Source organism: Aspergillus pseudotamarii (assembly GCF_009193445.1).
Source record: "Aspergillus pseudotamarii strain CBS 117625 unplaced genomic scaffold BDV38scaffold_52, whole genome shotgun sequence".
Taxonomy (NCBI): domain Eukaryota; kingdom Fungi; phylum Ascomycota; class Eurotiomycetes; order Eurotiales; family Aspergillaceae; genus Aspergillus; species Aspergillus pseudotamarii.
In genome coordinates, this window is record NW_022475066.1 from 161,933 (window position 1) to 189,019 (window position 27,087).

The 27,087-nt window shown below is 48.7% G+C and overlaps 9 protein-coding genes across 9 annotated transcripts; 6 read left to right on the forward strand and 3 right to left on the reverse strand.

Moving 5' to 3' along the window:
- The first annotated feature begins 281 nt into the window (after positions 1 to 281).
- BDV38DRAFT_254774 (PH domain protein) lies at positions 282 to 5,136 on the forward strand. Its single transcript, XM_032055358.1, has 4 exons — positions 282 to 908; positions 983 to 1,318; positions 1,375 to 1,529; positions 1,598 to 5,136. Exons 1-4 carry the CDS (start codon positions 893 to 895, stop codon positions 4,610 to 4,612), a joined length of 3,522 nt encoding a protein of 1,173 aa, XP_031910658.1. The 5' UTR covers positions 282 to 892; the 3' UTR covers positions 4,613 to 5,136.
- A 748-nt stretch (positions 5,137 to 5,884) lies between these two features.
- BDV38DRAFT_158371 (retrograde cargo receptor ERV46) lies at positions 5,885 to 7,836 on the reverse strand. The gene is made up of 4 exons (XM_032051743.1): positions 7,759 to 7,836; positions 7,337 to 7,636; positions 7,084 to 7,264; positions 5,885 to 7,018 (listed from the first exon to the last, which is right to left on the reverse strand). The coding sequence occupies exons 2-4, from the start codon at positions 7,527 to 7,529 to the stop codon at positions 6,082 to 6,084; spliced, it is 1,311 nt and encodes a 436-aa protein (XP_031910659.1). The 5' UTR covers positions 7,530 to 7,636; positions 7,759 to 7,836; the 3' UTR covers positions 5,885 to 6,081.
- A 484-nt stretch (positions 7,837 to 8,320) lies between these two features.
- BDV38DRAFT_254781 (mRNA export factor mexA) lies at positions 8,321 to 11,036 on the forward strand. Its single transcript, XM_032055359.1, has 3 exons — positions 8,321 to 8,832; positions 9,010 to 10,536; positions 10,596 to 11,036. Exons 1-3 carry the CDS (start codon positions 8,407 to 8,409, stop codon positions 10,641 to 10,643), a joined length of 2,001 nt encoding a protein of 666 aa, XP_031910660.1. The 5' UTR covers positions 8,321 to 8,406; the 3' UTR covers positions 10,644 to 11,036.
- A 175-nt stretch (positions 11,037 to 11,211) lies between these two features.
- On the forward strand, positions 11,212 to 14,200 carry BDV38DRAFT_254782 (putative GARP complex subunit Vps53). The gene is made up of 3 exons (XM_032055360.1): positions 11,212 to 11,415; positions 11,492 to 13,287; positions 13,357 to 14,200. The coding sequence occupies exons 1-3, from the start codon at positions 11,340 to 11,342 to the stop codon at positions 14,068 to 14,070; spliced, it is 2,586 nt and encodes an 861-aa protein (XP_031910661.1). The 5' UTR covers positions 11,212 to 11,339; the 3' UTR covers positions 14,071 to 14,200.
- A 20-nt stretch (positions 14,201 to 14,220) lies between these two features.
- On the reverse strand, positions 14,221 to 15,955 carry BDV38DRAFT_254786 (60S ribosomal protein uL10). Its single transcript, XM_032055361.1, has 4 exons — positions 15,704 to 15,955; positions 15,578 to 15,647; positions 14,654 to 15,510; positions 14,221 to 14,439 (listed from the first exon to the last, which is right to left on the reverse strand). The coding sequence occupies exons 1-3, from the start codon at positions 15,875 to 15,877 to the stop codon at positions 14,813 to 14,815; spliced, it is 942 nt and encodes a 313-aa protein (XP_031910662.1). The 5' UTR covers positions 15,878 to 15,955; the 3' UTR covers positions 14,221 to 14,439; positions 14,654 to 14,812.
- A 163-nt stretch (positions 15,956 to 16,118) lies between these two features.
- trm82 (putative tRNA methyltransferase) lies at positions 16,119 to 18,158 on the forward strand. The gene is made up of 3 exons (XM_032055362.1): positions 16,119 to 16,722; positions 16,775 to 17,437; positions 17,493 to 18,158. The coding sequence occupies exons 1-3, from the start codon at positions 16,295 to 16,297 to the stop codon at positions 17,881 to 17,883; spliced, it is 1,482 nt and encodes a 493-aa protein (XP_031910663.1). The 5' UTR covers positions 16,119 to 16,294; the 3' UTR covers positions 17,884 to 18,158.
- Positions 18,159 to 18,204: 46 nt separating this feature from the next.
- BDV38DRAFT_285717 (uroporphyrinogen decarboxylase HEM12) lies at positions 18,205 to 19,497 on the forward strand (the record flags this gene model as incomplete). The annotated part of the gene is made up of 4 exons (XM_032060542.1): positions 18,205 to 18,259; positions 18,315 to 18,356; positions 18,452 to 19,375; positions 19,427 to 19,497. 4 exons carry the CDS (start codon positions 18,205 to 18,207, stop codon positions 19,495 to 19,497), a joined length of 1,092 nt encoding a protein of 363 aa, XP_031910664.1.
- Positions 19,498 to 19,508: 11 nt separating this feature from the next.
- On the reverse strand, positions 19,509 to 20,444 carry BDV38DRAFT_158407 (cytosine deaminase). The gene is made up of 3 exons (XM_032051744.1): positions 20,123 to 20,444; positions 19,779 to 20,044; positions 19,509 to 19,646 (listed from the first exon to the last, which is right to left on the reverse strand). The coding sequence occupies exons 1-3, from the start codon at positions 20,279 to 20,281 to the stop codon at positions 19,625 to 19,627; spliced, it is 447 nt and encodes a 148-aa protein (XP_031910665.1). The 5' UTR covers positions 20,282 to 20,444; the 3' UTR covers positions 19,509 to 19,624.
- Positions 20,445 to 22,032: 1,588 nt separating this feature from the next.
- On the forward strand, positions 22,033 to 23,997 carry BDV38DRAFT_158420 (type I HSP40 co-chaperone YDJ1). Its single transcript, XM_032051745.1, has 4 exons — positions 22,033 to 22,264; positions 22,328 to 22,397; positions 22,476 to 23,294; positions 23,360 to 23,997. Exons 1-4 carry the CDS (start codon positions 22,229 to 22,231, stop codon positions 23,674 to 23,676), a joined length of 1,242 nt encoding a protein of 413 aa, XP_031910666.1. The 5' UTR covers positions 22,033 to 22,228; the 3' UTR covers positions 23,677 to 23,997.
- Positions 23,998 to 27,087: the final 3,090 nt, after the last annotated feature.

Sequence of the window (27,087 nt, forward strand, 5' to 3'; positions counted from 1 at the left end):
GGCTCTTTTTCTTTGAGAAATTCCTAGAATCCTGGTAAAACTGATCTTTGATCTTGAAATTCCCTCCCCATTGACGTAAATCATGAATACGTTATGATCTGTTCACTGACTCGTTGCTTGCATTGAATTAAAAAGAACAGACCCGGTAACAAAAACAAAGGGTTCTTCTGTTCTAATTCAAGACCCATTGGTAATTGTGTTACACACTCACCTCCAGACCCACGTTTCTTTGGTTCGTTTGGATCAGTTTGTAGGAGAAAGGTATCATCATCTCTTCCTATTCTTCTCTTCTCTTGTCAGTTTCTGGTCCGTTGTTCTCTTCCCTCGCTACTTTCGTTCTTGTCTCTCGCTCGCTTCCTTTCCTTTACATACTTACATCGCTATCATCCATTCTTGTTATCCATCTCTTCTTCTCCTTTTAGTTGTTGACATCTTCCTCTATCCGCTACCTTCCGCTGGCCAACAGAAAACTGAGACATCCCAGTGTTCAAGTGACTACAGTCAGGCGCTTACAGTCCGACACCTTGCGTTTTTCACTCGTCGCCATTCCCAGTTCTTTGTCTGCAGTTTATCGTCTTTCGCTCGTGTGGACATTTCCAAGGAACTCCCATGGAGACTGTTCTCTCAGACCTAACTCGCAAGTAGTGTCGGGGGACCCTGATATTTGGACGTTATCTCTGTGCGGGAGATTCGGGTTCACCAAACAACGTTGTTTTCCATACTAGTCCCTTTCCCGTTCGTTCTGTGCACCCGATCTAAGGACGACCCGGCTCAGTTTCGTTGTCTAGCCACGTTAACCTGTCTATCGTGCGCCAACCTTGACACCAGAACGACGTGGAAGTTAGTAGTCTTTCTACTTCCACTTCTATTTCACATATTAAATTACGACAATATGGTTCGCTCGCGTGGTGAGTAGAATTGTCCCTAAGCCCTCCTTTTCAGGAATGTGAACGGCGACGGTTAACGCCCCTTGCGTTATCAGTGCTATCTTTCATATCGGCATTTGGTGGCTCGTCCCGCAAAGATCGTCCTGAACAACGTCATCGGGCATTCTCAGCTTCAGTCGCAGGGAACACGCCTCCGTCAAGAGTGGATACAGATACACCCTCCCCTCAAGATGCCTCGCCAACAGGACTGTCATCGAACGACCGCCGGATATCGCGGCCTGCGTCAACGATCTTTTCACACGATCCTCCGTTCATAGAAATCTCCCAAGATACCCCTCCTGAGCTCCAGCCAATCTTCACTTTCCTCAACAGTCATGCGAACAAGCTGTACCATGAAGGCTATTTTTTGAAATTGAATGATCTAGATAACCGTGAGTATTCGGAAGATATCGGTGGATCATAAGCGTAACTAATTAACAATGCGCAGATGGTCGGCCCTGTCCTGATCGACAGTGGGTGGAATGCTATGCACAACTTATCGGGACAGCTCTTTCACTATGGGATGCCGCTGCGCTGGACGCAGCGGGTGAAAAAGAAGGCCCTCCAACCTTTATTAACCTGGCGGATGCGTCCATCAAAGTGGTGAGTCTACAATATCTCCAAGACATAGCCTTGGGGGTTCGCCTTTGCTGATTTTGCGGCACCCGTAGATCGAAACGCTACCTACCCGGAACTCAGAGACACCGACAGTGAAGAATGTTCTAAGTATCTGCTCAGCAGGTCAGAATCGATACCTTCTGCATTTTAACTCCTTCCATTCTCTGGTACAATGGACTTCGGCCATCCGCTTATCCTTGTTTGAACATACATCACTGTACGAGGCATACACCGGTGCAATCATTGCAGGAAAAGGAAAGAGCCTCAACGGTATACGCACCATTCTCGAACGCAATCGCTTCAAGCATGAGGATTGGGCTCGTGTGAGATTCGGGGCGGGGACGCCTTGGAGGCGGTGCTGGTTTGTTATCACCCCTCCAAATGAAAAAGAATTCCAAAAAGCGCAGAAGTCCCTTAAGAAAAAGTCGGCCTATGACCGGGCACCTAAACTGGTCACAGGAAACATTATGTTCTATGAGACGAAGAAAACGAAGAAAGCGAAGCCGATTGCGACAATCACCGATGCCTACAGTGCTTACGCTATATATCCTCAGTCTGAGGCGCTAATTGATCAATCCACCTTGGTAAAGATTGAGGGAAATGTCACAATTCATTCTCAGCAACAGTCGAATTCAGAAGGGTTTGTTTTCGTCATGCCAGAGTCACATCCAGCCGTGTCCGGTTTCGAGACGATGATACGGTTTCTGATGCCCACTTTCGACACTTTCAATCTTTATGGACGCCCGACCCGTCTAATTGCCGCTACAAATCATATTAAGAGCATTATGTTTGCGTTTCCGAAACAGCGGCGTTATGGCTATCTGGATATCTTGGACATCGCTAATTTGATGCAAACTGCGAGTAGCCAGAATTGGAGTGAGGCAGAATGGAGGAAACAGCTGAAGGAGGCGACTGCACGTCGCATGGCAGCTGCTGGCAGCAGAACAAGCAGCATCTCCAGTAAACCGCGTTTTCGAGCGAGTCTTCCAAGTCGCCATAGCAATGTTCACGCTGGACTTCGCCGAAACGAGACCTTCCCGGAGAGCGAACCTGGCTACAATGTGTCTACCGATGCGATAGTTCAAGAGGAGTCTGATGATGCAAATTTCTCGCCAATCTATCATGCACGGGGTGCTTCAGATACAGCTGGACTCTCCGCTGTCAGAAAGCAAGCGCAGGCTTCTGTAGTCGAGAGCTCTCCGTCTTCTTCGGCGCGTGACTTAATACAAGCTGGAAACGAGCGTCCTAGTACCAACGAGTTCAACGATCAGAGCAGCTCTGATAGTGACTGGAGACAACGTTTAGATTCCCACATTGTACCTGAGGCCGAAGCTATTCGAGAACAGTTCCGGGAGCCCTCACCTCCCTCGCCAGTCTCCAACCCCCCGGCTTTTACTCATGGACCAGGCGAAATGCCCTCAGCACGGCCGCACCCATCACCAGATCTGAGGAAGGCTAATAACAGAATGTCCAACGCGACACTTGCGCAGCTTGCTGCCGCTTCAGGAAGGATGAATCTGCTCGGCGCCATGTCCTTTGAAGGACAAAAGGTCAGAGAGACTGACGATCAAAAGCTTCAAACTCCGACCCCTACCGATTCCTACAAAGCTGAGTTTGAAATGCCAAGTGTCCCTTCCTTGTCGGAATCGAGTGACAAGAGAGGCAGTCCACAGGAACAGGGTCCGCCAACACCAGAGCATAGGACCAGCGTATTCGGCCCTCCTCTAGAGAAGCTAAGTGAGGGTAACCTTCATATTGATACAAAGAAGTCTGTCAGGAGGAAGCCACTTCCAGGCCAGCAAAGCAAAGATTCTACCGTATCAAGCCCCATTGAACCTAGTTTTGATGATCTGCGTCATACTGTTGACGAAGAGGCCCTGAACCGTGTCAGCTCTTACCAACCATCTTTCCCTTCGCCTGTCAAGGAGCGCCACCAGGAGGACGAAAGCGTTTATGATGATGAATCCACGACCTCCCCAGACTACGCCAGTACGCGTGGGTCCATCTACAGCAAACGTTCTACTAAGTCGATACCTAGGCCGAGAATGGGCATAATGAAGACTGTTGGAACGGAGCCCAAGAAGGACCTGGTAATTGGTGATGCTCATTATTCCGTCGACCAGCCATCGCAAAAACATAACCCTGATATCCCCAGTGTTGATTTCGGTCCAACTATGACTCTCATGCCAACGACTGGGCGTCCAACTACTTCTGATACTTTGAAGAAGCTTGGTCACCAGAGGAGTGACTCGGAATCCACCGAAAGACAGCGATACTCTCAGATGGACCGTGGTCACTCACGGTCACCAAGCCAGGATGAGTTCCGACGAAGTGTCTTGTGGCAACCTGGTATGGCCGCCGCGCGTCCAGTCACACCGGGTCTCACGCCAGAGCAGTTCGTGCAGCAGCGTGCAGCACCTAGTCCACCACTCCATATACACCACCGGACTTCTTCTGCGACCCCAACAACCCCACCGGCACGGCCTGTATCCGGTGATTGGATGGCTCACAACCGATCTCATTCTCAAATGAGCATTGGTCGAGACAGCCAAGGGCGACCCCGTTCTCGCGGCGCCAATAGCATGATCAACTATAATGATATCTCGTCTCACCTTTCTGCTCGAGAACAGGAACATGTGGCTCGGATGACCGGTTCATCGTTCTTTAATCTCAGCAGTGGGAACCAAAAGCAGCAACAACCGGTTAATCCTATGGGACTAGTGGGTGCCATTGATGCTCGGGAGCGTGAGAAGAAGAGCATCATGGAAGGCATGTCTTCTCACATGGTGCAGCATGCTATTGCCCAACGTCAACAGCAGTGGCAGCAGCATCCTATACCGCCAACCAGCTCATATGGAATCCAAAGTGGCACCCATAACAGTGTTTACAATATCCCAGCGGCAAGCCACACATGGGATGCCCTCAATCAATCGTACCGACCTGAGGAGCCCCGGCGTCAATCTTGGTATGGGCAACTTCAAACCCCGCAACCTCAGGCATATCAGCAAAGCCAATATTTCACCCAGCAACCTGGTCACTTTGCCAATGCAAACACCATGCATTATTGATTTCTCTCATTTATCAGTCTACTCTACTTCTTCCATTAAGGTTTAGCATTTTGACCCCGTCTCGTTTGTACTTTTCTGACCACACTCATGAGCTGTCGCTGATTTCTTTTTGTTTTATGTTACCCATTTGAGTTTTTCTTGTTATCCTTTTGATGCGTCCTAGAGCTAGACTTTCAGATCGCCCTCCTGCTCGGAAAAGAGTTGCTGTGTGTTCCTTTATTCGGTCTTTGACAGCAGTCGCATCGTGCATTTAATGGAGTTGTGAGAATGGGTCTGGCGCTTGGGTTCTTGCTTCGTTCACTCATCAGTCATTGCTTATCAATTATTAGCGATTTTCCCCGTGCGATAAAAGGTTTCACCTGTTGGGAAGGATCTTTGCTATTTCTACTTTTGATCTCACTCACTCACTCTTTTCTTTTTCTTTCTTTGTCTTTTTTCTTCTTGCCAACTATATGCATGTAAATATGGGCGTATAGCATTTGCTGAGCGAGAACAATGCAGATAGACGATGGATCTCTGCTGAATATATCCTCCGTAGTCCTTTTTGATTCATAGTGAGGCACAATGTTGCTTCTTGTCTAATTCCATTGCCTTATTCGTGTAGTTATAATGAGCGCGTGTGCGCCTTAGATTAGTCGGTCCGAGGAATCCTTAAGAAAAGTTCGCCTCTCTAACCCAAGAGAGATACAAACAAGCCACATCCTACAAATAAGGACTATTTCTCTTAGATTTCTGTCCTATCTTCCCCAATCTGAATAATACCATGAGAGTAGCCCAACAAAAGCCCTATAACTAAGCCACCCATCTTCCTCCAACTTCACCACACGCCTTATCAAGCAATGCGCCATCACAGAACATAAATCAAAATGAATACCTTCCAAAACTCGAACCATCAACTCTTTAAACCGAAAAGTCGTTCCCCAAAGTATCCGAATTCGTCTAATTCCCCCTGTCATCAGGCTACTGCATCCAAAACTTCCCGATTCTCTGGGAAGCCACTCCCCAGAGAGAACGTTGAGGGGAAGTGAAACGGAGAGTGAAGCTTGTGGAGAGATTCTCCGATTCTGACTGAGCATAGACTTATCGCATGCACTAGTCGGGGAGTAGATATGGAAGAAAATGGCCTAGTTGGGCTTGCTCAGCTTAGAGATACCTTGGTGTAACTATAGAACATGCCATCTAGTGTTCCGGAAATCACAACGTTCATAAAAGGGGAGCACCGAAAGGCTTCAGATACAAAGATGCCAAACACCAAACACTTGCTGCTAAGTATATCACAATATGCACATGTACCCAAACGCCTTGACTGTCAAAATTTCCCCCTCAAAACCACCCCCTGTTCTCGCGCTCTCTGCTCCAAGCGTCAATGCTCTTATAGCTTCTATAGAGGTATGTATCAAATCCTTTTTTTTTTCTTTTTATTTCCTTCGCAGTTCGAGAAGGTCCAGCCTTGCTGTGGACTCTCGCACTTAACTTGAATGGAGCTTCTTAACCCTCAGAGCACCCTCGTATAGACCACGGTCTAGGGCAGCTGCGACAGTAAGAGTACCGCCGATGATTGCACAGACACCGGTTAGGAACCCAGTAAAAGTCTTGGGCCGTGCCTCCTTGTTAATGACCTTCATGGGGGAGATATCGTAGTTGAAGAAAACACCAGGGATGCCATTTGCAGCATGCAGACGCTCCTTGTGGCCTTCGTCGGAAGCGTCGCCGCCCCTCAGAGATCGCTTGTGGGAGGTCACCGAGTACTGGTGTGTTTCGATGCTGCTCTGAGAGCCATATGCAATACCATGGGTACCCAGCGGAGAATCCTCGTAGGCGCTGTGGACGGCCGAGGAAAACAATGGATCCCAGCCCAGCGGCAAATAGGAAGTCGAAACGACCTTGACGAAATACATAAAATTATATGCGGGATCGCTAGTTTCCTGCTGGGTGCTGTCGAGCGGGTTGGTGTGGTGATGGTCGGTCCACTGCCAGCGATCCGACAGCTCATCTGGCAGCTGGGGACCAAACCGAAGCTGGTGGATGATATGGGTCATAGTGTGTTTCTCGGCGTCGGCAAGGTCGCCCTCGAAGTAGTTCTCAAGATCATGCACATGGACATTTCCACTCGTGAAACTCCGGCCCGGTGCGATGTGGAAGTTTCCGACCACCTTGTTCACGCGGAGGACACCTTCAAGACGGCAACCCTCACGGCGTTGGGCATCCAGACGTTGCGCATAGCCCTCGCGTTCACATTGTTCAATGTTTTCACCCTTTCCGAATGCCCATTGTTGTTGTGCATAGGCCTCTCGCACCTCTTCACAGGTGTTACAGCATCGCTTCTCACCGTTAGGCTGCGGGACTCCACCGCAGTCGCCGCAGTAGTTAGGGTCCAGATGTTTCGCCGCTTCTTGCTCCGAGTGACTGCAAAGGATATTTATAAGCCGAACTGCTCGTCCAATGTGATGGGATAAAGAAGATTGACTCACAGTTCCAGAGCTTTGACATCAATGACGTGGCCGCCCTCTGCAGGAGAACTCAGGCGCACCTTATTGATACCATGCACTACGCCGGTCTGTTGCTCACCAGAGACATCCATCACATCGAGGGTAAGAAGCTCGCACGGGAGCCGTGGGAAGGTCATGTTCAAATGGATCTCCATTTTTTCTCCTATATAGCGAAGTGCGCAGTATTCGGTCAGCTTCCATTTCAACCACCACAGTTTGCTTAGCTCTTTCTTACCTCTCGACTTATCGACTACCAGCTCAGGGAGTACCACCACCCGCCTGTAATCCACCCATTCTCCCCACACAAGCCATAAAATAGCCAGCAGTGAGGCTATAGTGATAATTCCGCCGGAGGTGGTACGGATGCGAGCATCCTCAACCGTCTTGGCGAAAGCATCAAGCCTCGTGAATCGCGATTTGGCAGGCATCTCCTCGATCGCTCAGCGACCATGCGGGAAGGCCACGATAGCCGTAAGGAATGTAAGAGAAATCCTTCAAATCAATTGAAGGAGAGGTAAGCGCTTTGGGGAACAACCTATATAGGACCGATTAGAACCGTACGTAAGTTGTCAAGGCGGCCCGAGCCCGATCGAGTGCTTTGTCTATTACAAACAAAAAGAATGACTGACCAACTAAGAGAAATAGGGACTGACTTACCAATTGATTAAATTCTGAAATCGAGGAGACCGCCAGTGACAAGCAGAGTGGTCTCGGACTTCCCTTGCGGTTCCTGACTTTTGGCAAAGCTGTCCTAATGATAGATTGCATGCATGAAATACGAAACTAAACACTTAATGGAACAACAATCGTCACGGGTAGCGTAATTTACTCCACCCAGTTGGCGGCATCGGTATCGTGTATTACCGATTGTGTGCCAAAGGACAAACTGCAGTCCCTGATTGGCCACTGGAGCCTCCACTCCATGGGTGTTTGGTAGTAGATTATCACGTGGATATGCAGGCATCGTCCTGTCTGTTATCACGTGATATGACTCTTTGATTCACGTCACTTTTTCCGCTTGACTTTCTTCTGCCTCATACTGTCACCCTCAAGACCTCGCCCGCGAGGTTTTGCTTGATCCTACTTCTTCCAATATATTGAATACAACTATATACAATATCTACTCTATCTTCCCTCCTATCTCTAACTATTTTCTCTATTGCATGCCGACTAGATCGACTTGAATTTCAGGCGCGCAGCGCTAAGTCCGCCTGAGAACAAAAAAAAAACCGATACCAACCACTACTTTACCCTCGATACCTACCATCCTCCTCCCATTCGAATATATTTGCCACTGCGATCAACATGAAAGGAGGGAAAGGCTCCCGAGGCCGCTCAGGCGGCTCGGATCGCGGGGGTATTCGCAAGAAAGGTGCAGCAAAGCGGATCGATCGAGATGGTGATCTGGCTATGGACGCAGGCTCTACTCAAGGCCGTGTAAAGAGGGCGCGCGGGGATTCCAGTCGCTCGGTGACTACTGGACCACGGGCCCACACACGCGATAGGGCACTCGACGCTATCCAAAAGGCTATTTCAAGCAACACAAGTTCTCAGGCAAATGTCCGACAAGGTGGCCGAGGCAATAATCTGGAACAAGTTAGCGTTCGAGGATGGAAACAGAGCAAAGCAGCGTCCAACCGCGACGGTGGCGTTGAAAGTCTAATCACCTTCCTCGAAAAGAAACTCAACTCATCCGACTCGAAAGCTGGCTCCCGCGCAAGGATTACAAAGGTATGTTCAACATCAGATTTGACGGTCACCGACATGATTTCGCAACGTCGTCCTCTCCGGTGTGTTCTCGTTTTCAGGAGTGGTACCCCAGAACGACCGTCGCAGGCTGTTTTTGGCGTTTGTGCCTCTGGATGACGGCGGTAAAAAGGTCTCTTACGCCTTACTAACGTTCACTAGTCGCGGGTTGAAGGCGATGCTTTCATAGTATCTATCCGGCCGGAGTTGTTGGACAGGATGCTGAAAATGAATGGTTTCAGTTTTGCAGGAGCACCTCTTACGATCCAGACATATGATCCGTCCGCCAATGGAATGGACCAAACGATGCTATCCGAAGTGTCGCGGAACAGTGGTGCCCCCTCGACCGCCGATACCAAATCGAAGATGACCGCGATCTTGAGCAAACGCTATTTTCAACAGCAGAAATTGCTTAACCTCTCTAAGCTTGGCAGCGACCCGGACCTGTTGGCAATGGGAATCTTCGATAGCACATCTACTGAATCCAAGTTCTTCCCAGCGTTGATGAAGGTGTGGGAGATGAATTTTGATAACTCCACAGCGCGACGCGAGGCTGTGGAGAGTGTCAGCCTTGCCGACAATCAGCTCGCAAATATCACGGTCGTCACGACATTGGCTCAATCATTCCCCGACTTGAAAAATCTTGACTTATCGAATAATAATTTCAAAGACTCTCAATCCTTAATTGGATGGAGATGGAAGTTCCGAAATCTGGAATTTCTCGACCTCACCGGTACCCCTTTCAGCGCGGATCCTACTTTCAAGGACACCATGCTCAAGTGGTATCCTAAACTTCGATATTTGAATAATACAGAAGTTCGGACGGCGGAGGAAGTGGCTGCGCAGAAGAAGACACCAATCCCTGTTCAGGCGCCACATTTCCAGGATGAATCTCAAATCGGAGAGAACTTTGTCAAGGCCTTCTTTGTTGGTTATGATAACAATCGTACTGACCTTCTGAACGGTGTATACGACAACAATTCCACATTCTCGCTGAATGTCAACACCACTGCTCCGAGAGCCCAGCAGACCGAGACTGCGGCCTGGGATCCTTACATCAAGAAGAGTAGGAATCTACTCAAGATCAATCATCTTCCTGCGAGGATGTCTCGTTCCTTTGTCGGTGCGGACAAGATTCGTGAGATGTGGAGCAGCCTTCCTCAAACACGACATCCCGACATAGGAACTCACCCTGAAGAATGGCTTATTGAATGTTTCCCCATCCCTGGGCTTCCTGATCCTTCCGGGCAGAGCCCGACTGGGGTGGGTGGACTTCTTATCATGGTGCATGGAAAATTTGAAGAGATCAATGGACCGAAGGTTGACCTTCGGAGTTTCGATCGGACATTCATCCTGGGACCTGGCGGAGGCATGGGCGGTATTAGGGTGATCAACGATATCCTTTGTCTACGGGCTCATGGGGGCCATGAAGCATGGATGTTGGAGCAGCCGATTGTCCAAGCAATTCAACCCGGACAACCTCCCATCCAACCACCGGCTGCTCCTTCGGCTACTTCCGATGGTTACGGTATGCCCGCGCCAGGCAAACCAGATGCCCAGGTCCAACAAGAGCAATTGGTCATGCAAATAAGTGCCAAAACGGGCATGACTCTGCCATACTCTGAAATGGCGCTTTCGGGCAACGGTTGGAATTTGGACGCTGCCCTGAAGAATTTTCAGGAGCTCAAGGTAAGCCCTGCCCGCACTTGGTCAGTTTTTTAATGGAGCTTTACTGATTCCGTGTAAAGGCTCAGGGACAGCTGCCTCCAGACGCTTTCCTGCCTGGAGCTGTCTAGTTCTTATCTGATTTTTACATACCCAAAAACTTTTTGAGTGGAGGAAGCTGTGGTGTTTGCTTGGAGTCTTGTTCAACTGTTATTTTTATACTGCATTTATTTGTGCTTGCATGGCTTAGGCGAATGGTTGTGGGTTCTTTGACTTGTTTAAAAGATTTCACTGTATCACATTTACTGAACCTCGAGAGACGACGAAGATCATGTCCATATAGATAGAAAGGGGAGAGGGTTTCCATTTGATAACCCCCACGAGACCAATATCACTTGCTGGGTCTGCTTCTTAACGGGCCAGAAAACAAGCACACAACTTTCACAACTATCTGTAGAAAAGAAAAAGAAAAGAAGGAGGAGGAGGAAGATGAAGAAGAAGAAGAAAGAAAGAAAGAAAAGGTAAAAAGGAGAGTACAAGATTTATATGACATGGAGGGGCAGCGGAGCTAATCTCTCGAGGCCAATCTTATTTATACTTACTCCCATCAATTAGCCGCGTTGCGCTAAAAGTTGACTTTCGGCGTTTACAACTTCCCGGGCTTGATCGCCAACTTTCCGCAAGACCAGTTTTGTCCTCAGCTCTTCTTTGCTGTAATAATTATTCTAGTCCCCTAATCTCTCCCTCTTACCCAACGTGAACTGGTAGACGGTCGGGAAATCCTAAACACAGCATGTACCTTGGGTGTAAGCTGAAGAGCTAATGGAATGTCTACCACCACCTCTCCCTCCTCCGGCCACATGCCCTCCAACGGAGCGGCGGATCTCGATCCCCTCGACACAGGTGAGATTAATTTCTCAGACGAACCCGTGCCGATTGATTTCCCGCTAATACGAAAATTTATTGAATTATGCAATAGCGGACTACGATCCAATTGACCATCTAAATGCTATCTTCTCCCATCCCTCCACGCTGTCCTCCGTCTCCCACGTTTCTCAGTCCCTCCTAGACTACGAAGATGAGCTGGACGACGAGATCAGCGCGCTGGTGGAGGAACAAGTCACATCGAATGCGGAAAGTGTCGAGCGCATACAGGCTGCCCAGGCAGATTTGACGGAATTATTCAAGAAGATTGACGATGTGCGCGACCGCGCGTCCAAGACGGAGCTGGCCATCACCGAGATGACGGCGGACATCAAGCAGCTGGACAATGCAAAGAAGAACCTCACGCAATCCATGACAGCCCTGAAGAGGCTACAGATGCTGACGACGGCATACGATCAGCTCCGTGTCCTCGGTAAGACACGGCAGTACCGGGACTGTGCCCAATTACTGCAGGCGGTTATTCAGCTGATGGCACACTTTAAGTCGTACCGATCCATTGATCAGATCGCTCTTCTCAGCAGAAACGTAGCAGATATACAACGAGAGCTGTTGGAACAGGTCTGTGAAGACTTCGAGTTGGCGTTTGCTAAGGGTGAAGTGGGACAAAGGAGGGTCGTGCTTTCGGAGGGCTGTCTCATAATGGACGCCTTGGGGGAGCATGCCAAGTCCAGGCTGGTGACCTGGTATTGCAATTTCCAGCTACGGGAGTATCGACAGGTTTTCAGGAACAACGAGGAGGCGGGATCCTTAGATAACATCTCGCGGAGGTATTCATGGTTCCGTCGTATACTGAAGATATACGATGAGGAATACGCTGCAATATGGCCGACGTCTTGGAGGGTTGATGAGATATTGGCAAACATATTTTGTGAAGGAACTCGAGAAGATTTCAAGGGCATTCTTTCCCGGTCAGTGCGAAATGGGCAGACGATCGACGTCAACCTATTACTTTCGTGCCTGCAGGAGACTCTTGATTTTGAGCATACTTTGGAGCGGCGGTTTGTCAATCCATCCCGCCCGTCCACCGACACGTTTACCTCGGCTGAAGCACCGGTCTTTGGCCAGGCCATATCAGAGGCCTTTGAGCCTTATCTAAGCGTATGGGTTGAAGCACAAGATAAGCAGTTGGCTACCCTAATACCGAAATATCGGCAGCAACCTATCAGGCCACCAGATGAGGAGTTCGATTCTAATATTGTTATAGCGTCCTCTACGGAGCTCTTTACATTCTACAGGCTCTCTCTACAACAATGTGCGAAACTCTCGACGGGCGGGAGCCTTGCCGACTTGGCCAAAGTCTTCGCAAAGTATCTCGATCAGTATGCCCAACAAGTCCTCTTATACTATATCAGCGAGAGACCCACCGGCACTACTCCATCCAAGGTGCCATCTCTGGAGGACCTCATATCGGTTCTCAACACTGCAGATTACTGCTACACCACCTGCAATCAACTTGAGGAAAAGATCAAAGGCAGGCTCGACAAAAACCTGAAACAGTCGGTAGACTTGCAAAGCCAGGCGGATTCATTTATGGGCATTGCGTCTGCTGCTGTTCGGTGTCTTGTGCGGATGGTCGAGGTCGAGTTAGAGCCCTCGTGGCGAGAAATGCGCAATACACCTTGGAACCGGCTTGAGAGTGTTAGCGATCAGAGCACGTACGTCAGCGAACTCATGACCAAGCTGAACGCCAAATCCTCCGAGATCCTGCAGTTGCTGCATAAACAACAGTACGCTCGAGCTTTCGCAGATCACGTCGTAGAGCTAATATCAAACGTATTTGTTTCGAACATCTTTCAATGTAAGCCAGTCTCGGAGACCGGAGCGGAGCAAGTAAGTTACCACCCTTCGATTTGCATGCAAAAAACACAGTGCAACATATTGACATTTAACTCTGAATAGATGCTCCTGGACGGATATACACTCAAAACCGGCCTCTCATCTCTTCTACCAGCTCCCGCTCCAGCAAGCTTCGTTAAGCGTGTCAACAACAGCTTCATGAAGATCGAAACTCTCCTCAAGACCCTCCAAGTCCAGCCATCGCCTCCAGAGGCACTAGTGCAAGCATACTTGATCCACATAAAGGACAGCAGCAACACGAATTTCCGCAAGATCCTCGAACTCAAAGGAATTCGCAGTCGACAAGAGCAAAACCAGCTCGTGGAACTCTTCCAAATCCACCGTGCTTCAGACCGTCACGCACCGAACCTTCAGCAAAGCAATCCCATCCTCACAGGCTTTCAAACCACCCCCGCTTCCTCTTCAAACCAAGGGCTAGGACTCGGAACCGCTGCAGCCTCAATCGGCGCTTCCAACCTTCCCACTCGCTTCGACCCATCCATGTTGGGGTCTGCCATTATCTCAGCCGCCAAAGATGGTGTCGACCGATTCGGAAATCCTATGTCCTCAACTGGAAATCCCGGCGCCGGTGGAGCCCCAGGATCGACATCCACCACCCCCGTTTCACCTGGACCATTCGCACAACTGCAGAGCACCGCTGAGAACGCTACTGCAGGCAACTTGAACGAGAACCTGAAAAATATTGGCAAGTTCTTCCGTCGGGACCTGGGTGGATTCGGTGGTCGGTTTGGGAGGAGTGGTGATGACGGTAACTGAAGCACGGCAAATTTCGCGTATTCACTTCTTCATGTCAGATAGTTTGGGCGTCTTCCTGCTTGCCGAGTATACCACTTTATTTTTCTTTAATACCACAGAAATATATTTCGCGGTCATATTTACAATTACAACGGACAGACGGGTGCATTGTATGATACGCAAGGTTAGATCAATTGTTTCATTCCATGAATGATATTATATAAGTGTCTGAATAAGAATCCATAACCCTTGCACGAGTCTTACCTAGCAGTATATTTCATCTGAGACAGTAAACAATCCAAATCCATAGACTGAACCCTCGTGCAGAAACAGCGTGGTACTACGAATCCAAATCGAGACATACTACTACACCACATGCGCATGAATGATCTGTTATCACAGTTAGCAAGCCATGTTGCTGTAAGGTGTGTAAGATAAATAAGATAAAAGGGAGGCGGGTCAGCAAAAAATTAGAGTGTTTGTTGTTGCTAGTTTTTGATCTTCAACGCCACAACAGTGACTACGAGTTAAAAAATATCATCATCCGCCAAGGAGTGATGTCCAGGGTAATGGTAGTGAAGAGTAAAAGAAAGTAAATGCTCACCTTAAGATTCAAGAAGATAGTGGACCGTACGTCTACGTCCACATCTAGTTGAACAAGAAAAATCGACCATGAAATTCGTTTCATTTTTCCAACCGTCACGATTGGCCGTAAATGTATCTAAAACATGGTGGTCGCATCTCGCGCAATGAGACGAGAAGTTTAGTCGAAAAGACCGAGGCCCATGTCTTCATCGGACTCCTCCTCCTCTTCCTCCTTCTTCTCCTCGGCGGGAGCGGCACCACCAGCGGCAGCAGCGGCACCGGCAGCAGGAGCAGCGGAGGCGTAGGCGTCAGGGTTGGCGATACGGTCCTTGAGCTCCTCGATCTCGGGCCAGCTGTACTCGGTAGAGACAGCAACGGCGAGAACCTTCTTGTAGCTGTTGACAAGGGAGTGCATGACAGCAGGAAGGGTGGGGAAGCCGGTGGCCAGAGAGAGGGCAGTGACAGTCTGGATGGCGCTGCTGAACGCCTTGAGCAGCTGCTCCTCCTCGATGTCGAGAACATCGGCACCGAAGGTCTGACCGTCCTGGTAGACCTGAGAGATGGTCATACCGTAGGTGAAGGGAGAGATATTGAGCATGTTCAGCAGGGTAGCCTCAGAGGGACCGACCTTGGCGCCGGACTCAACGAGCTTAAGATCGGTGGTAATTTCGATGGTACCACGAGCAATCTTGGTGGGGACACCGAGAGCCTGGAAGAACGAGGTCTTACCGGGTTCCATACCGGTGTTACCAGCAGGAACGTAGACATCGGCAGGAGCGACGGCACCAGCACGAGCAGGAGCAGCGACACGGTTGGCAAGGATCTTCTCCTTGGTGGCCTTAAGGTCGCCGTTGGTGAAGATGAAACCAACGTTGCCTGTGACGCGTCAGTGGCTAGTCCACGTACATTTAAAATATCGCTTTAGTTAATCAACTGTACTAACCCTTGACATGAGGAAGGAGACGCTCGTACTCCGGGTTGTCGGTGACGAAGCCCTTGATGGCACGGCGAACCTGAAATAATGCGGTCAATTGCTGTGTCAATTGAGTGGGAATATGGAGATACATACCATGGTGTTCTTACCCATCAGGACAACACCCTCACCACGGAGACTCAGACGAATCTCGTGCATCTGCTGAGAGCTGACATTGTCGACACCGACAATGAAGACCGTCTTGTACTCATCGAGAAGGCTCTTCAGCTTGTCGAAGTAAGCGGCCTTGGTAGCAGACTTGCCCCCCATGTCTCCTTATTTCGGTGAAGATAGGATGTTTAAGGGCAAGGGATAACTTTCTAAAGGTGTGTTGCTGTCCGATTGAATCGTGACGTTGAAGATCAAAAGAAGCAAAGGAACTTCGAAATTGGGAAATTTTGTTTCTCTGTGGCTTCGGCTAGCGAGATGGTCACGTGCTGCTCCGCCCGGCAGAAAAAAATGTCCGCAAGAGATCAGATAGGGCATGCGCGCGTGCATTTGGTGGTATACTCCTGGAGGTCTATGGTATTCATTTCATCCTCCAATTAATTACTGTTTTACGCAAGGTAGCTTATGTACTTTACTGGTCGCAGCACTACAGCTCGCTACTGTATTTTCTGACACCACAATATTCGGGGCTGAGTCAGTCCTCGCTTTTCTAGCATTATACGACCAATTATATACAACATGGCTGGCAACTTCCAACTTCCATTCCAATGCATCCAATATCTGGAGAAACAGGGTGCGGAACCTCAGAGGCTACTTATTGCGTCATCTGGGGGCAAGATCTACTCCTACGTTGCAGAGACCGGGCAGCGTCTCTCTTCTTGGCCGGAATATGTAAACGCAAGCAATCCAGATAACTCCAAGACAACTGAGACAGAAACTGGATCTGAAGACCAAGCACCACCAGAGAAGAAGAGAAAGGTTTACCCGTCCGAGGAGGGACCTACTGGAACTTCCAAATCACCCGTCAAGGCTCCGGCTTGGTCCAGCATCCCTATTTTAGTTGCGCATTCGAATGGAGACTATGTGATTGCGCTCACAGCCGAAGATAAGTGCATTCGTGTCCTCCGCTTGGAAGCTGATGGCACTTTTGAACAACTAAGCGAAAGGTTAGTTGGCCCTGCTGAATGGACGAAAAGTGTGTGCTCACCCTACCTACAGATGTATGCCAAAGAGGCCATGTAGTATCGCTCTTACTGATGACGGTTACACAATCCTCTGTGGTGATAAATTCGGCGATGTTTACTCGCTGCCACTTCTTACCAGCAACGAGCCATATGTGGCGCCAAAGCTTTCTAATCGGCCAAAGGTGCCCGCAGCAACACCCCTTACTGTGCATAGTAAGCGGAATCTTGAATCTTTGGAGCAGCAGTTGCGCTATGGTCAAAAAAATCCCACCGAAGAAAAGACCAGCCTGAATTTCCAGCATCAATTGCTACTTGGTCATGTGTCATTGCTCACGGATGTGGCTTTTGTCACGGTACCTCAGGATGATAATTCCGGTCAAAAGCGCAGTTACATCCTAACCGGAGACCGCGATGAGCACATTCGAGTCTCTCGCTATCCACAGGCTCATATTATTGACGGTTATTGTCTGGGCCATACTGCATTCGTCACCAAGCTCTGCATCCCCCAAGCCGCTCCAGAATATCTTATCTCCGGCGGAGGCGACGATTATTTGCTAGTCTGGAAGTGGACCGAAGGCCGTATCCTCCAGAAGGCTCCCCTAGTGGAGCCGGAATCAGAGACTACACAGGTTACAGTTCGTGGAATTTGGTCGACATCAATCGGTGGGTCAAATATTGTTCTTGTTGCGCTTGATGGGTAAGTGAGAATGAAAGTCTAAGTCAATATCCTGCTTGTCTGATGTCTTGAATAGGTCCTCACAGCTGCAATGCTTCGTGCTTGGGTTGGATGGCACATTAAAAACACAGGACCCAATCGAGATGTCTGGCAACGTCTTGGACGTGGCTATCATGGAAAAGGACAGCACAGTTGTTGTTTCTGTGGACTGTATCCACGAAAAGGGCTCGACCCACGAATGGAGAGCCAGCCCAACAAGCCCCTCGAATCTGATTGAATCGTTCCGCGTGAAGCCAGGAACAGAAAACTTGGAGTGGGAGCCAGTCACAGAATCGCTGGTTACCAACGTCAATATGGGTGGCTCCTCTGGAATTTTAGCAGATGCCAACACAAAGCAAAGAAAGGAACTCGACGATTCGTTGTATAATTTGGGCAATCTGCGTAAGAAGCATGGAGAGGATGACTGAAAGACAATCGGTCGCTGTAAATTCCAACTACTCATTAATTAATTAACCAGTTGAATTAAGACATGTTTCAAGCTTTGTTTAGATTTGTATGCCTTTGTATGGGACAGTTAGGGATTATGTCCATGCTACCAGTATTTACTCTGGTATGTAGCCTCAGGTAGCAGATGGAAAGTTTCCGAATTGGGTTGGGATGCATAAATGTACTGCAGCGGCGGGCCGAGGCGCCGAGCGGCGGTTAGGACCTTGGGTGCTAGAATTGCATGCAGTCACCCCTCTTCCCAAGGTCCCTTCTTCACACAACCCCTCCTATTCTCCATCAAGATGCAGGAACAATTCGCTCCATTGAAGAATGACCTTTTGCTAAGGGCTGCAAGAGGTATTTTCATCATAGATTACAACAGCATAAATTGCCGCCGCTGATGTAATTGTAGGCGAGAAAGTCGAGCGTCCTCCGATATGGGTTATGCGTCAAGGTATATATATACGCTTTGCTAGCTTTTCCCCAATATAGTCTCATACAGGCTGAAAGGCCAGCCATTGCTAACTTTTGTGCTTCCTCTACTTATAGCCGGACGCTATCTCCCCGAATACCACGAAGCTAAAGGAGGTCGCGACTTTTTTGAATGCTGCCGCAGCCCGGAAATCGCCTCCACGCTGACTATTCAGCCCGTGGAACGGTATGCAGGGCTTATCGATGCCGCTATCATCTTCTCCGATATTCTAGTCATTCCCCAGGCTATGGGAATGCAGGTTGAGATGGTTGACAAGAAGGGTCCCCACTTCCCCGAACCGCTGAAGTCGCCGGACGACGGACAGTACGAGAAAGTGATGCAAAAGCAGGTCGATGTTAAGGAGGAACTTGACTATGTTTACAAGGCCATCCGGCTCACCCGGCACAAGTTGCAGGGCCGTGTCCCGCTTATTGGTTTTTGCGGTGCCCCATGGACCCTCCTGTGCTACATGGTTGAAGGCGGTGGAAGCAAGATGTTTGTTCAATCGAAAACGTGGGTCTACAAGTACCCGAAGGAATCCCAGGCATTGCTGCAGAAGATCGCAGAGATCTGTGTGGAATACCTTGCTCTCCAGGTTGCCGCAGGCGCCCAGTTGGTTCAGGTCTTTGACTCATGGGCCGGTGAACTTTCTCCGGCCTCGTTCAAGTCATTCTCGCTCCCGTATCTGCGCCATATTTCAGCCAATCTACCCAAGCGGCTAAAGGAAATGGGACTGGAACCGGTACCCATGACTGTTTTCGCCAAGGGCGCATGGTATGCACTTGATGACCTTTGCGAATCCGGCTATAACGTTGTTGGGCTTGACTGGCTACATGATCCGGCGGAAGCTAGGCGAATTGCGAATGGTCGAGTCACCATCCAGGGTAATGCTGATCCCGGTATGCTCTACGGTGGCCGTGCCGCCATCACAGAAACAGTCGAGACCATGGTTAAAGGTTTCGAGAAGGGCAAGCAGGGATGGATTGCGAACTTGGGCCATGGTAATGATGTCCCATAATATCTAAGTTGATGAAACTTGCTAATTTGCGCAGGTGTTACTCCATTTGTCAAGCCTGATGATCTCAAATTCTTTTTTGAGGAGATTCACAGACTAACGGCATAAATGAAACATAACACTTGGTCATGGCAATGATTCCTGTAGGACTGAGGCTCTGACTATTTACATTGTGATTCCTCATACCCTGCAACTCATCGGCGAATAGCTGATTAGCCTATGATATATTCAGGGCTTAGACGGCAATATCCTCATTCCTACATTTTTGACACGTCCATAGTCAGCTACTATCATTTGGAGATGGGGAGATGGGGTGGGCGATTAAACCATATATTGTTATCGACGACTTGTCATGATCCAAAAGCAGTGTTCAAAATAAAAGAACTTACCAGAGCTCCGGCTTCTCCTTCATAAATTTCTCCATCAACTGCTTGCACTCCTCGTTGTCCAAGACAACCAGTTCCTTGCCACGGTTCTTAAGATATTCCTCCCCGCCCATAAAGCTCTTGTTCTCTCCAATGACTACGCGCTTCACCTTATAGAGGATGCAGGCACCCGTGCACATATCGCAGGGAGACAAGGTCGTATACATGGTGGCACCTTCATAAGCGGAAGCGGGAAGGCGGCCTGAGTTCTCCAGGGCAGACATCTCGGCCTAGTAGTATGCTAAAGTAAGCCACGGGCATCCTTACAATCACCTAGGGGTTATAGAATTGGCGTATCATTGACTAACATGTAATGTCGCACTCCCCTTCTGAACGCGCATATTATGTCCACGGCCAAGGATTTTGCCATCTTTGGAGACCAACGCCGCGCCGATAGGAACTCCACCTTCGGCGTAACCTTGCTTTGCCTCCTCGAGGGCAGCAATAAATCCAGGGTCTGACTCCATTCTATTGGATGTGATCTGATATGGATTATGGGATATGGAAGGGAAGGGTAATTAGAACTGAAGACAAGTGGGACGCAGAGAAATAGCTGTTATGGTTTCTGTTGAGCTACCGATAGTTATGTAACTCGATTTGTTCAGGCAAAATTCTGGTGGTCAATCGCCGTTCTGGTTCTAGCTTGACCCGCAGGAACGGTTGGCCACGGCTTGCTGTTGGCGGAGGATCTTGATAGAGGTGATAAGCATTCGGATGTTCCCCCTCATGAAGAGTCTGTAGTCCATCACTCGAGAGTTTAAAATTGCCATTGTATAGAATGTCTGTGATGGCTGATGATTTTACCTCCTGCAATAAACTCAGGATATGATGAAATTCTGTCCAATACTTCCAATCAACGGGTCAAGTTGCATCGGTTTTTTAATGATCTAGTTGCGCAGTTGTTCGGTATTGATTATATATTTGATGATGCGGGGCGCCTCGGCATACACATTGAAATGCACACGATAACACATTATATGTAGAATTATATAATTAACAATTAAAGATATCATGACCTATGAAGTGTCTTAGCTATCCTTTTCCTTCCTTAAATTATACCTATCGCTATATTCATGGATGCCTTCAACCCCCCTCACCCACTAACACCCCCTCTTTCCACTTCTGGATACTTTTCCTTATCGATAAGAAGAAACTTAACTAGGCGTCCCGCTGCCACATTGTTGGCCTGGGGCAAAGTCGGCTGTGCCACAATAGCAAAAAAAAAAAAAAAAAAAAAAAGAAAATTAATCAAAAATTCAGGAAACCAGATCTTCATCCATAGAAGTACTCCTTGATTCGCAGGATTCAGAACCGAGTGTTGCCCCTTGCTAGATACTTGTTTCACTAAATCTAAAAGTATTTTTGATCACTTGTAATTCATCAAAATCTACACATGCCATGCCATTCATGAATGGTTTCTCAAACACTAATAATAATGATAATAACTAACCTTTTCGTAATACATAAGCGCTCTATGGAAGCAGATGGAAAAGGGACGACTGTTGACATTGTGAATCCTCCGCTGTAAGGAATCGGTATCTGAAAGATGATACAGGGTAAAACTCATTGGGTGCAGGGTAACGGTGGTCACAAAACAAACGAATTACCGACTCAGTGGAAAGGCAGCGAAGATGATGGAAGCCGACAGAATCAGATGGAAAGAGAGAGTCAGCGCTCGAGCCGTGGATTCAGCCTGTGACAGGGCGGTCGAAGCAGCCAGAAGGGGAAAGCAAAGCCAATCGGGCTGCAAGTCATGGACATGAGGCCCGTATTGTTTTGTGCTTGAAAAGCCAGGCAGAACCTCTTTTACAGTTCCATTTAGTTTTTATTTGATTGATTTTCCACCGGCTTGCCCCTAGAACTTCCCCTCTCTGAGCTCTTTTTTTTTTTTTTTTTTTTTGATACCCCAGGGAACAGTCATAGATACAGAGTACATTGGAGAAAGATCGCCAGTGAACCTCGGATTTTCGCCTTATCGTATCTCCGGTACCAGAATACAGAGATTGCACAACGCTTGGCATCTTATTCAGCAAGAACTTTGCCCCGTGAAGGTCCCTTTGGTGCCTGGTCCTGGTATTGAAATTACCATCTTACGCCCGTCAGCCGCTTGTCGCCGCTCCTGTCTTGATAACCTCGAAGTGGCCGTCAGATCCTTTTTCTTCCCATCAACAATCCCGCCTCTCAACCACCCTCCCGAGGCCCCTTCCCACATCATAGAGTCTTCGTTCCGGCCAAACCGACCGGCGAACTTCTTCTCTCTTTGAACGATTCTCTCTTTTCCATACCGTTCGCATTTCCGAAACGATTTCACCTGAAAAGTTCTTGTTTCTATAGTTTTCGCCTTGATTCTTTGGTTCTTGTAATTGCTCTACAAGTCACCTTTTCCTTAGTATACGGCTAGACACACTTTCACAATGGTCAAGGAAACCAAGTTTTACGATGTTCTTGGGGTGAGTATACTTATGGGCGGCCGCTGAATCCCCCGTTTTTGAAACTGACGGTGAGGCTATCAGGTTGCCCCGACAGCCACAGAGGCTCAACTGAAGACCGCCTATAAGAAGGGTGCCCTCAAATATCACCCTGGTATGTTGCCTATGTCTAGCTCCAATGGCCAGTTGGGGCGGAAGAATATAGACTGGATCTGCTGACAGCTTCCCATAGACAAGAACGCAAACAACCCGGAGGCCGCTGAAAAGTTCAAGGAACTTTCCCGTGCCTACGAAATTCTCTCCGACTCCCAGAAGCGTTCTCTCTACGACCAGCTCGGTGAAGAGGGTCTTGAAAATGGTGGTGGCGCCGGTGGAATGGGTGCTGAGGATCTCTTTGCCCAGTTCTTCGGTGGCGGCGGTGGCTTTGGAGGCATGTTCGGCGGTGGCATGCGGGAACAGGGTCCCAAGAAGGCCCGCACCATCCATCACGTTCACAAGGTCAACCTGGAGGATATCTACCGTGGAAAGGTTTCGAAGTTGGCCCTGCAGAAGTCTGTCATTTGCCCTGGCTGTGATGGCCGTGGTGGTAAGGAAGGTGCCGTCAAGTCGTGCGGCGGCTGCAATGGTACCGGTATGAAGACTATGATGCGCCAGATGGGACCCATGATCCAGCGGTTCCAGACTGTTTGCCCAGACTGCAGTGGTGAGGGTGAGACCATTCGGGAGCGCGACCGCTGCAAGCGCTGCAATGGTAAGAAGACCGTTGTCGAGCGCAAGGTCCTCCACGTTCATGTCGACAAGGGTGTCAAGAACGGCCACAAGATCGAGTTCCGTGGGGAGGGTGACCAGATGCCTGGCGTCCTGCCCGGAGACGTGGTCTTCGAGATTGAACAGAAGCCTCACCCCCGGTTCCAGCGTAAGGAAGATGACCTCTTCTATCACGCTGAAATCGATCTTCTCACAGCTCTTGCTGGCGGTACCATCAATATTGAGCACCTCGATGACCGCTGGTTGACTGTGAACATCGCACCTGGCGAGGTTGTTACTCCTGGTATGTTATTTATTCCGCTCCTTTACTTTAGTTGAGGAACGAGCACTAACACACTGATTTTCCAGGCGCTATCAAGATGATCAAGGGTCAGGGTATGCCGTCATTCCGTCATCATGACTTCGGCAATCTCTACATCCAGTTCGATGTCAAGTTCCCCGAGAAGGATCAGCTCAGCAACCTCAACCTTTTGGAACAGGTTCTGCCCCCCCGCATGGAGCAGCCCCAGCCACCTGCCGATTCCATGGTGGAGGACTTTGAGCTGGAGGATGTTGATTCCAGCGAGTACTCCCAGGCACGCGCCCACGGTGCTGCCGGTTCTATGGACGAGGATGACGACGACGTTCCTCCTGGTGCTGAGAGAGTGCAGTGCGCCTCTCAGTAAAGCGGGAGCTTTTTCTGTGGTTGATAAAGTTGCTGTGCTAGGGCATTACTGAAATCGCTTATGATACCATGCGGGAGCTCAGCCCTGGTACTACTTGATTCTTTAATTCTTTTGTTTGCTTGATGATTTGCTCTGCGATGGCGTTTTCTCGAAGATTCGGAAGATGATACGGGAGATTTCGTGTCGGTTCATTTTACATTCCCATCATCATGCTTTGATTCCCATGCATAATGTTCTATTTCTTGCTTGTCTGTTATGAGGGAGTGGAGGGTATGGTACCTGATGAGATGGACGAGATCATGGTAAACGAGTCAACATTTCATTTCTTCTTCCCTTTTTCCTCATCACTTTAGTTGACTCGGGGTGGGTTATGGTGGGTCGATTTAGGGGTTGAGCGTGTTTCAACATTATAGACTACAGCGTGGGTTAGGGTATTGAATATTCCATTTTATCTGCCAAGTGCTTTTTCCCCTTGTAATGACCATAGGCAAACTGTTTGTAGCTCAGTGTATATCTGCGCTCCCCTGGCTGCAATGGTGATTCCCAACGTACTTCTCAGCGCAGTAGAACCCTGTCCATATTCTGGGCGATTTCTTGATTCTCCACCTGTTTCGTCACTACACTGGCAAGGGCATGAAGCATTCAACCTTTATATAACAAAGATTCAAAGCAGCACCTCGCGTGAGAATGAGAACTCAATGACCTTAAGCATCGTGCGCAACCACGTGTATCAATCAGCCTCTCCTTTGCATGTGCACGCTTCCCTCTAATCGCAGCGCATCTCACTATAATCCACGGACAAGCAGAAAAGAGCGCATCCTGCATCCTCCATACCTCATAGCCCCCATGACCAAATGTCTCAACATCCCTAACTAAACAGCAGCCACGTAAGGTCCAGTTCTTTACAGCAACCAGCATAATATCACCGCAATTGCCATCTACCGGCATGTCATATCTCCGAAGGTCAACAGATCTATTCAAAAAATCATCTATTCTGTTCCGCTAGCGATCCGTGCGCCTTTACGACCCGTTCCGTTTCAGCTTTCCCTTGAATAAGCGATTTATTCGGCTTCGGTTTGCGCGTTTGGCCTTTTTTCCTTTTTCTTTTTTCTTTTTTTTTTTTTTTTTTTTTCCCTTCCTTCCCCATCCTTCTTTATGCCGAGCATCAAGAAACAACTCGATGTGCGCTTTTCGTTCGTGCATTGGGATATAAGATCGCTGGTCTCATGATCGAAGCTGGTGGGGATTCTTCTCGAAGCGAGCGGTGTTCATGCCTAAGAAAGATGATCACTGGTTCGATCTGGTTCATTGTTTTGGGGCGTGGAGATGTGGGATGACGTCAGGAACGTTGGTTAGTTTGTTAAGGATTTGGGGGGTTCGGCGGGGGGTTCTTTTTTGTTTTTGGATCGGGTTGGTTTGTTGATTTCTTTAGTTCGGTTTGTCTGGTAGGTAGTGGTGGGTTGGGGTTGCTGTGATTAGTTTCTTTGTGGGTGGTTTTTGAGGGGAGAATAATATTGAGGTTAGGTATGTGTATGTTGGTTAGTATAGGGAAGTTGATTTTTTAGTTTCCTCGGTGGTTTTGTATTAAATGGATGTGTCAATTGAACGCCCGTTCAACGTATGAACATAGAATGCGGAGTAAACCCTAGTATGGCCGAGTGCATACCGATTGGAGAACACTCATGCATAAGATCCAATGCATTTGTACACATACTTCCCGTATTAGCTTGAGATCGACTCTGGGGTAAAGGTCAGGTGGACTGGGGCTCTTGCGGCGGGCATTAATTTAAAGCCACACTGAATACTATACTAGTAGAGAGGTGAGTTCTAAGTAGTCCCGCTGTGATTGGCCCATGTGATCAACGACATTGTTGACCTCAATCTGTCCGGATGAACGAAAGTGGACGGCTGACAACATCTCCTTGTCTTCCTGTTGAGGGTAATACTCGATGGAAATCTGACTGTGCCCGAGTAGAGTCTATCACGTAAGGAGAAATAAAGATCCAAAACAGCAATTGGATAGGAGTCCCCGAAGTTGGGCGGGCACGAGGGCATATCCTTCGGTCATGGCTAAGTAAACAATGCAGGTTAGTAGATCGCATGCTCCGCAACATGACATTTGCCTTTTCTGTTTGCTAATGGAGGATTTAGTTTGGTCCTTTTTCTTTTTTGCCCCTTTTGGCGGGTAAATGAAAAATCAAAATTAGAAAAGAGAGGCGAATTTTAGGGTAGAAATGACCTCATATACGTTAATCTGGCGAGGCTGAAGCTGGAAGTCTGTGCAGATGCCGAACTATATACATGGATTCTCACCATAAGGGGGCATGGGACGTGCGCTGGTCAGGCGACTAGGAGTTTACTCAAGCATCGCTTGCTACCAGGGGTCTTTGCATCTAAGGTATGACCATGCGAGAGATCTCAAGCACGCCTTCGCAGCAAGGGTGGTGGGTGGCAGGGATCCGTTCGTGAGATGCGAAACGGATGGTGAGATTTTTGATCATTGAAAGATGGTATTGCGATACGAGACGTTCGATAACTCCGCGGGATAGGTTCAATTAGGATGATACTAGTCTGTAGCTGCATGCGCCATCGATTCCATAGAGAAAGTGTAATCCGATTGATCGTTTATACCGATGTCTTAAACGGGAAGGACTGGTCTTCAGGTATACCCACGCCCTTATTGAGATTGGATTTTGGTTCCTGGGCCCTTGGCTATGGTTCCATTATATGTCCGTGTCAGACAATATTAACTAGTACCTGCACTGGTTGGCCCAGGGGGTTGTCGAGAACGAGTGGACACTGGACAATGGGGGTGATAAGATCGATGACGCGATTTTGATCTCGATGGTGTTAGAGTGGAGAACCGAGTAAGCTCGAGGAGGTGCAGGAGAGCAAGCAAGGTGGTGAGGATTCATTGGCGAGCACCGTCCAGACTAGGATTATCATCCATGAGCTCTATATGTACCCAAGGCCAATGCGGCCCTTTCGATTGCCTTTCTGTGACCTGGCTCCACTGGGATTGGAGGCTTGAAGTTTGGTGTCAGCCCGTTGGTAAAAGTATTTTTTACCTCATTTTAACTACTAAAAGGAAGGCTAAATTATATTGGGATCCCAAGTGGGTTAGGACAGTTATACCTTAATGTCACACAGCGGATATGTTATTGTGGACATATTCACAATAGTAATTAATACCCGTCTAATATACTCCATCGATGACGGACCATCTTTACCCTTGTTGGTAGTCGACTACTACAGTACTACCGAACACAGCAGCCCCAGAGTCCCCAGAATGCCAAGTCCCATCGGCAATGCCTGGGCCTGGTAGGGAGAAACTGGCCGAGGCTGCCCGTGTAGAGGAGCGGGAAGCTCCATACTCCTGATACCACTACGGGGGCCGCCATGACGACGACG

Bases quoted from the DNA above. Each gene is read 5' to 3' on its own strand.
- BDV38DRAFT_254786 (XM_032055361.1), bottom strand. From the start codon at position 15,877: ATGGGGGGCAAGTCTGCTACCAAGGCCGCTTACTTCGACAAGCTGAAG. The intron at 15,648-15,703 runs GTATGTATCTCC...GCATTATTTCAG, and splicing joins TGATGGGTAAGAACACCATG to GTTCGCCGTGCCATCAAGGG. The intron at 15,511-15,577 runs GTTAGTACAGTT...GACGCGTCACAG, and splicing joins TCTCCTTCCTCATGTCAAGG to GCAACGTTGGTTTCATCTTC.
- trm82 (XM_032055362.1), top strand. From the start codon at position 16,295: ATGGCTGGCAACTTCCAACTTCCATTCCAATGCATCCAATATCTGGAG. The intron at 16,723-16,774 runs GTTAGTTGGCCC...CCCTACCTACAG, and splicing joins TTTGAACAACTAAGCGAAAG to ATGTATGCCAAAGAGGCCAT. The intron at 17,438-17,492 runs GTAAGTGAGAAT...TGTCTTGAATAG, and splicing joins GTTCTTGTTGCGCTTGATGG to GTCCTCACAGCTGCAATGCT.
- BDV38DRAFT_254782 (XM_032055360.1), top strand. From the start codon at position 11,340: ATGTCTACCACCACCTCTCCCTCCTCCGGCCACATGCCCTCCAACGGA. The intron at 11,416-11,491 runs GTGAGATTAATT...ATTATGCAATAG, and splicing joins TCTCGATCCCCTCGACACAG to CGGACTACGATCCAATTGAC. The intron at 13,288-13,356 runs GTAAGTTACCAC...AACTCTGAATAG, and splicing joins CGGAGACCGGAGCGGAGCAA to ATGCTCCTGGACGGATATAC.
- BDV38DRAFT_158420 (XM_032051745.1), top strand. From the start codon at position 22,229: ATGGTCAAGGAAACCAAGTTTTACGATGTTCTTGGG. The intron at 22,398-22,475 runs GTATGTTGCCTA...AGCTTCCCATAG, and splicing joins TGCCCTCAAATATCACCCTG to ACAAGAACGCAAACAACCCG. The intron at 23,295-23,359 runs GTATGTTATTTA...CTGATTTTCCAG, and splicing joins TGGCGAGGTTGTTACTCCTG to GCGCTATCAAGATGATCAAG.
- BDV38DRAFT_254781 (XM_032055359.1), top strand. From the start codon at position 8,407: ATGAAAGGAGGGAAAGGCTCCCGAGGCCGCTCAGGCGGCTCGGATCGC. The intron at 8,833-9,009 runs GTATGTTCAACA...AACGTTCACTAG, and splicing joins CCCGCGCAAGGATTACAAAG to TCGCGGGTTGAAGGCGATGC. The intron at 10,537-10,595 runs GTAAGCCCTGCC...TTCCGTGTAAAG, and splicing joins AGAATTTTCAGGAGCTCAAG to GCTCAGGGACAGCTGCCTCC.
- BDV38DRAFT_254774 (XM_032055358.1), top strand. The intron at 1,319-1,374 runs GTGAGTATTCGG...AACAATGCGCAG, and splicing joins ATTGAATGATCTAGATAACC to ATGGTCGGCCCTGTCCTGAT. The intron at 1,530-1,597 runs GTGAGTCTACAA...CGGCACCCGTAG, and splicing joins CGGATGCGTCCATCAAAGTG to ATCGAAACGCTACCTACCCG.
- BDV38DRAFT_158371 (XM_032051743.1), bottom strand. From the start codon at position 7,529: ATGCCTGCCAAATCGCGATTCACGAGGCTTGATGCTTTCGCCAAGACG. The intron at 7,265-7,336 runs GTAAGAAAGAGC...TTCGCTATATAG, and splicing joins GGTAGTCGATAAGTCGAGAG to GAGAAAAAATGGAGATCCAT. The intron at 7,019-7,083 runs GTGAGTCAATCT...TATCCTTTGCAG, and splicing joins GATGTCAAAGCTCTGGAACT to TCACTCGGAGCAAGAAGCGG.
- BDV38DRAFT_158407 (XM_032051744.1), bottom strand. From the start codon at position 20,281: ATGGAGTCAGACCCTGGATTTATTGCTGCCCTCGAGGAGGCAAAGCAA. The intron at 20,045-20,122 runs GTTAGTCAATGA...GCATACTACTAG, and splicing joins AGGGGAGTGCGACATTACAT to GCCGAGATGTCTGCCCTGGA. The intron at 19,647-19,778 runs GTAAGTTCTTTT...TCAAAAATGTAG, and splicing joins AAGGAGAAGCCGGAGCTCTG to GAATGAGGATATTGCCGTCT.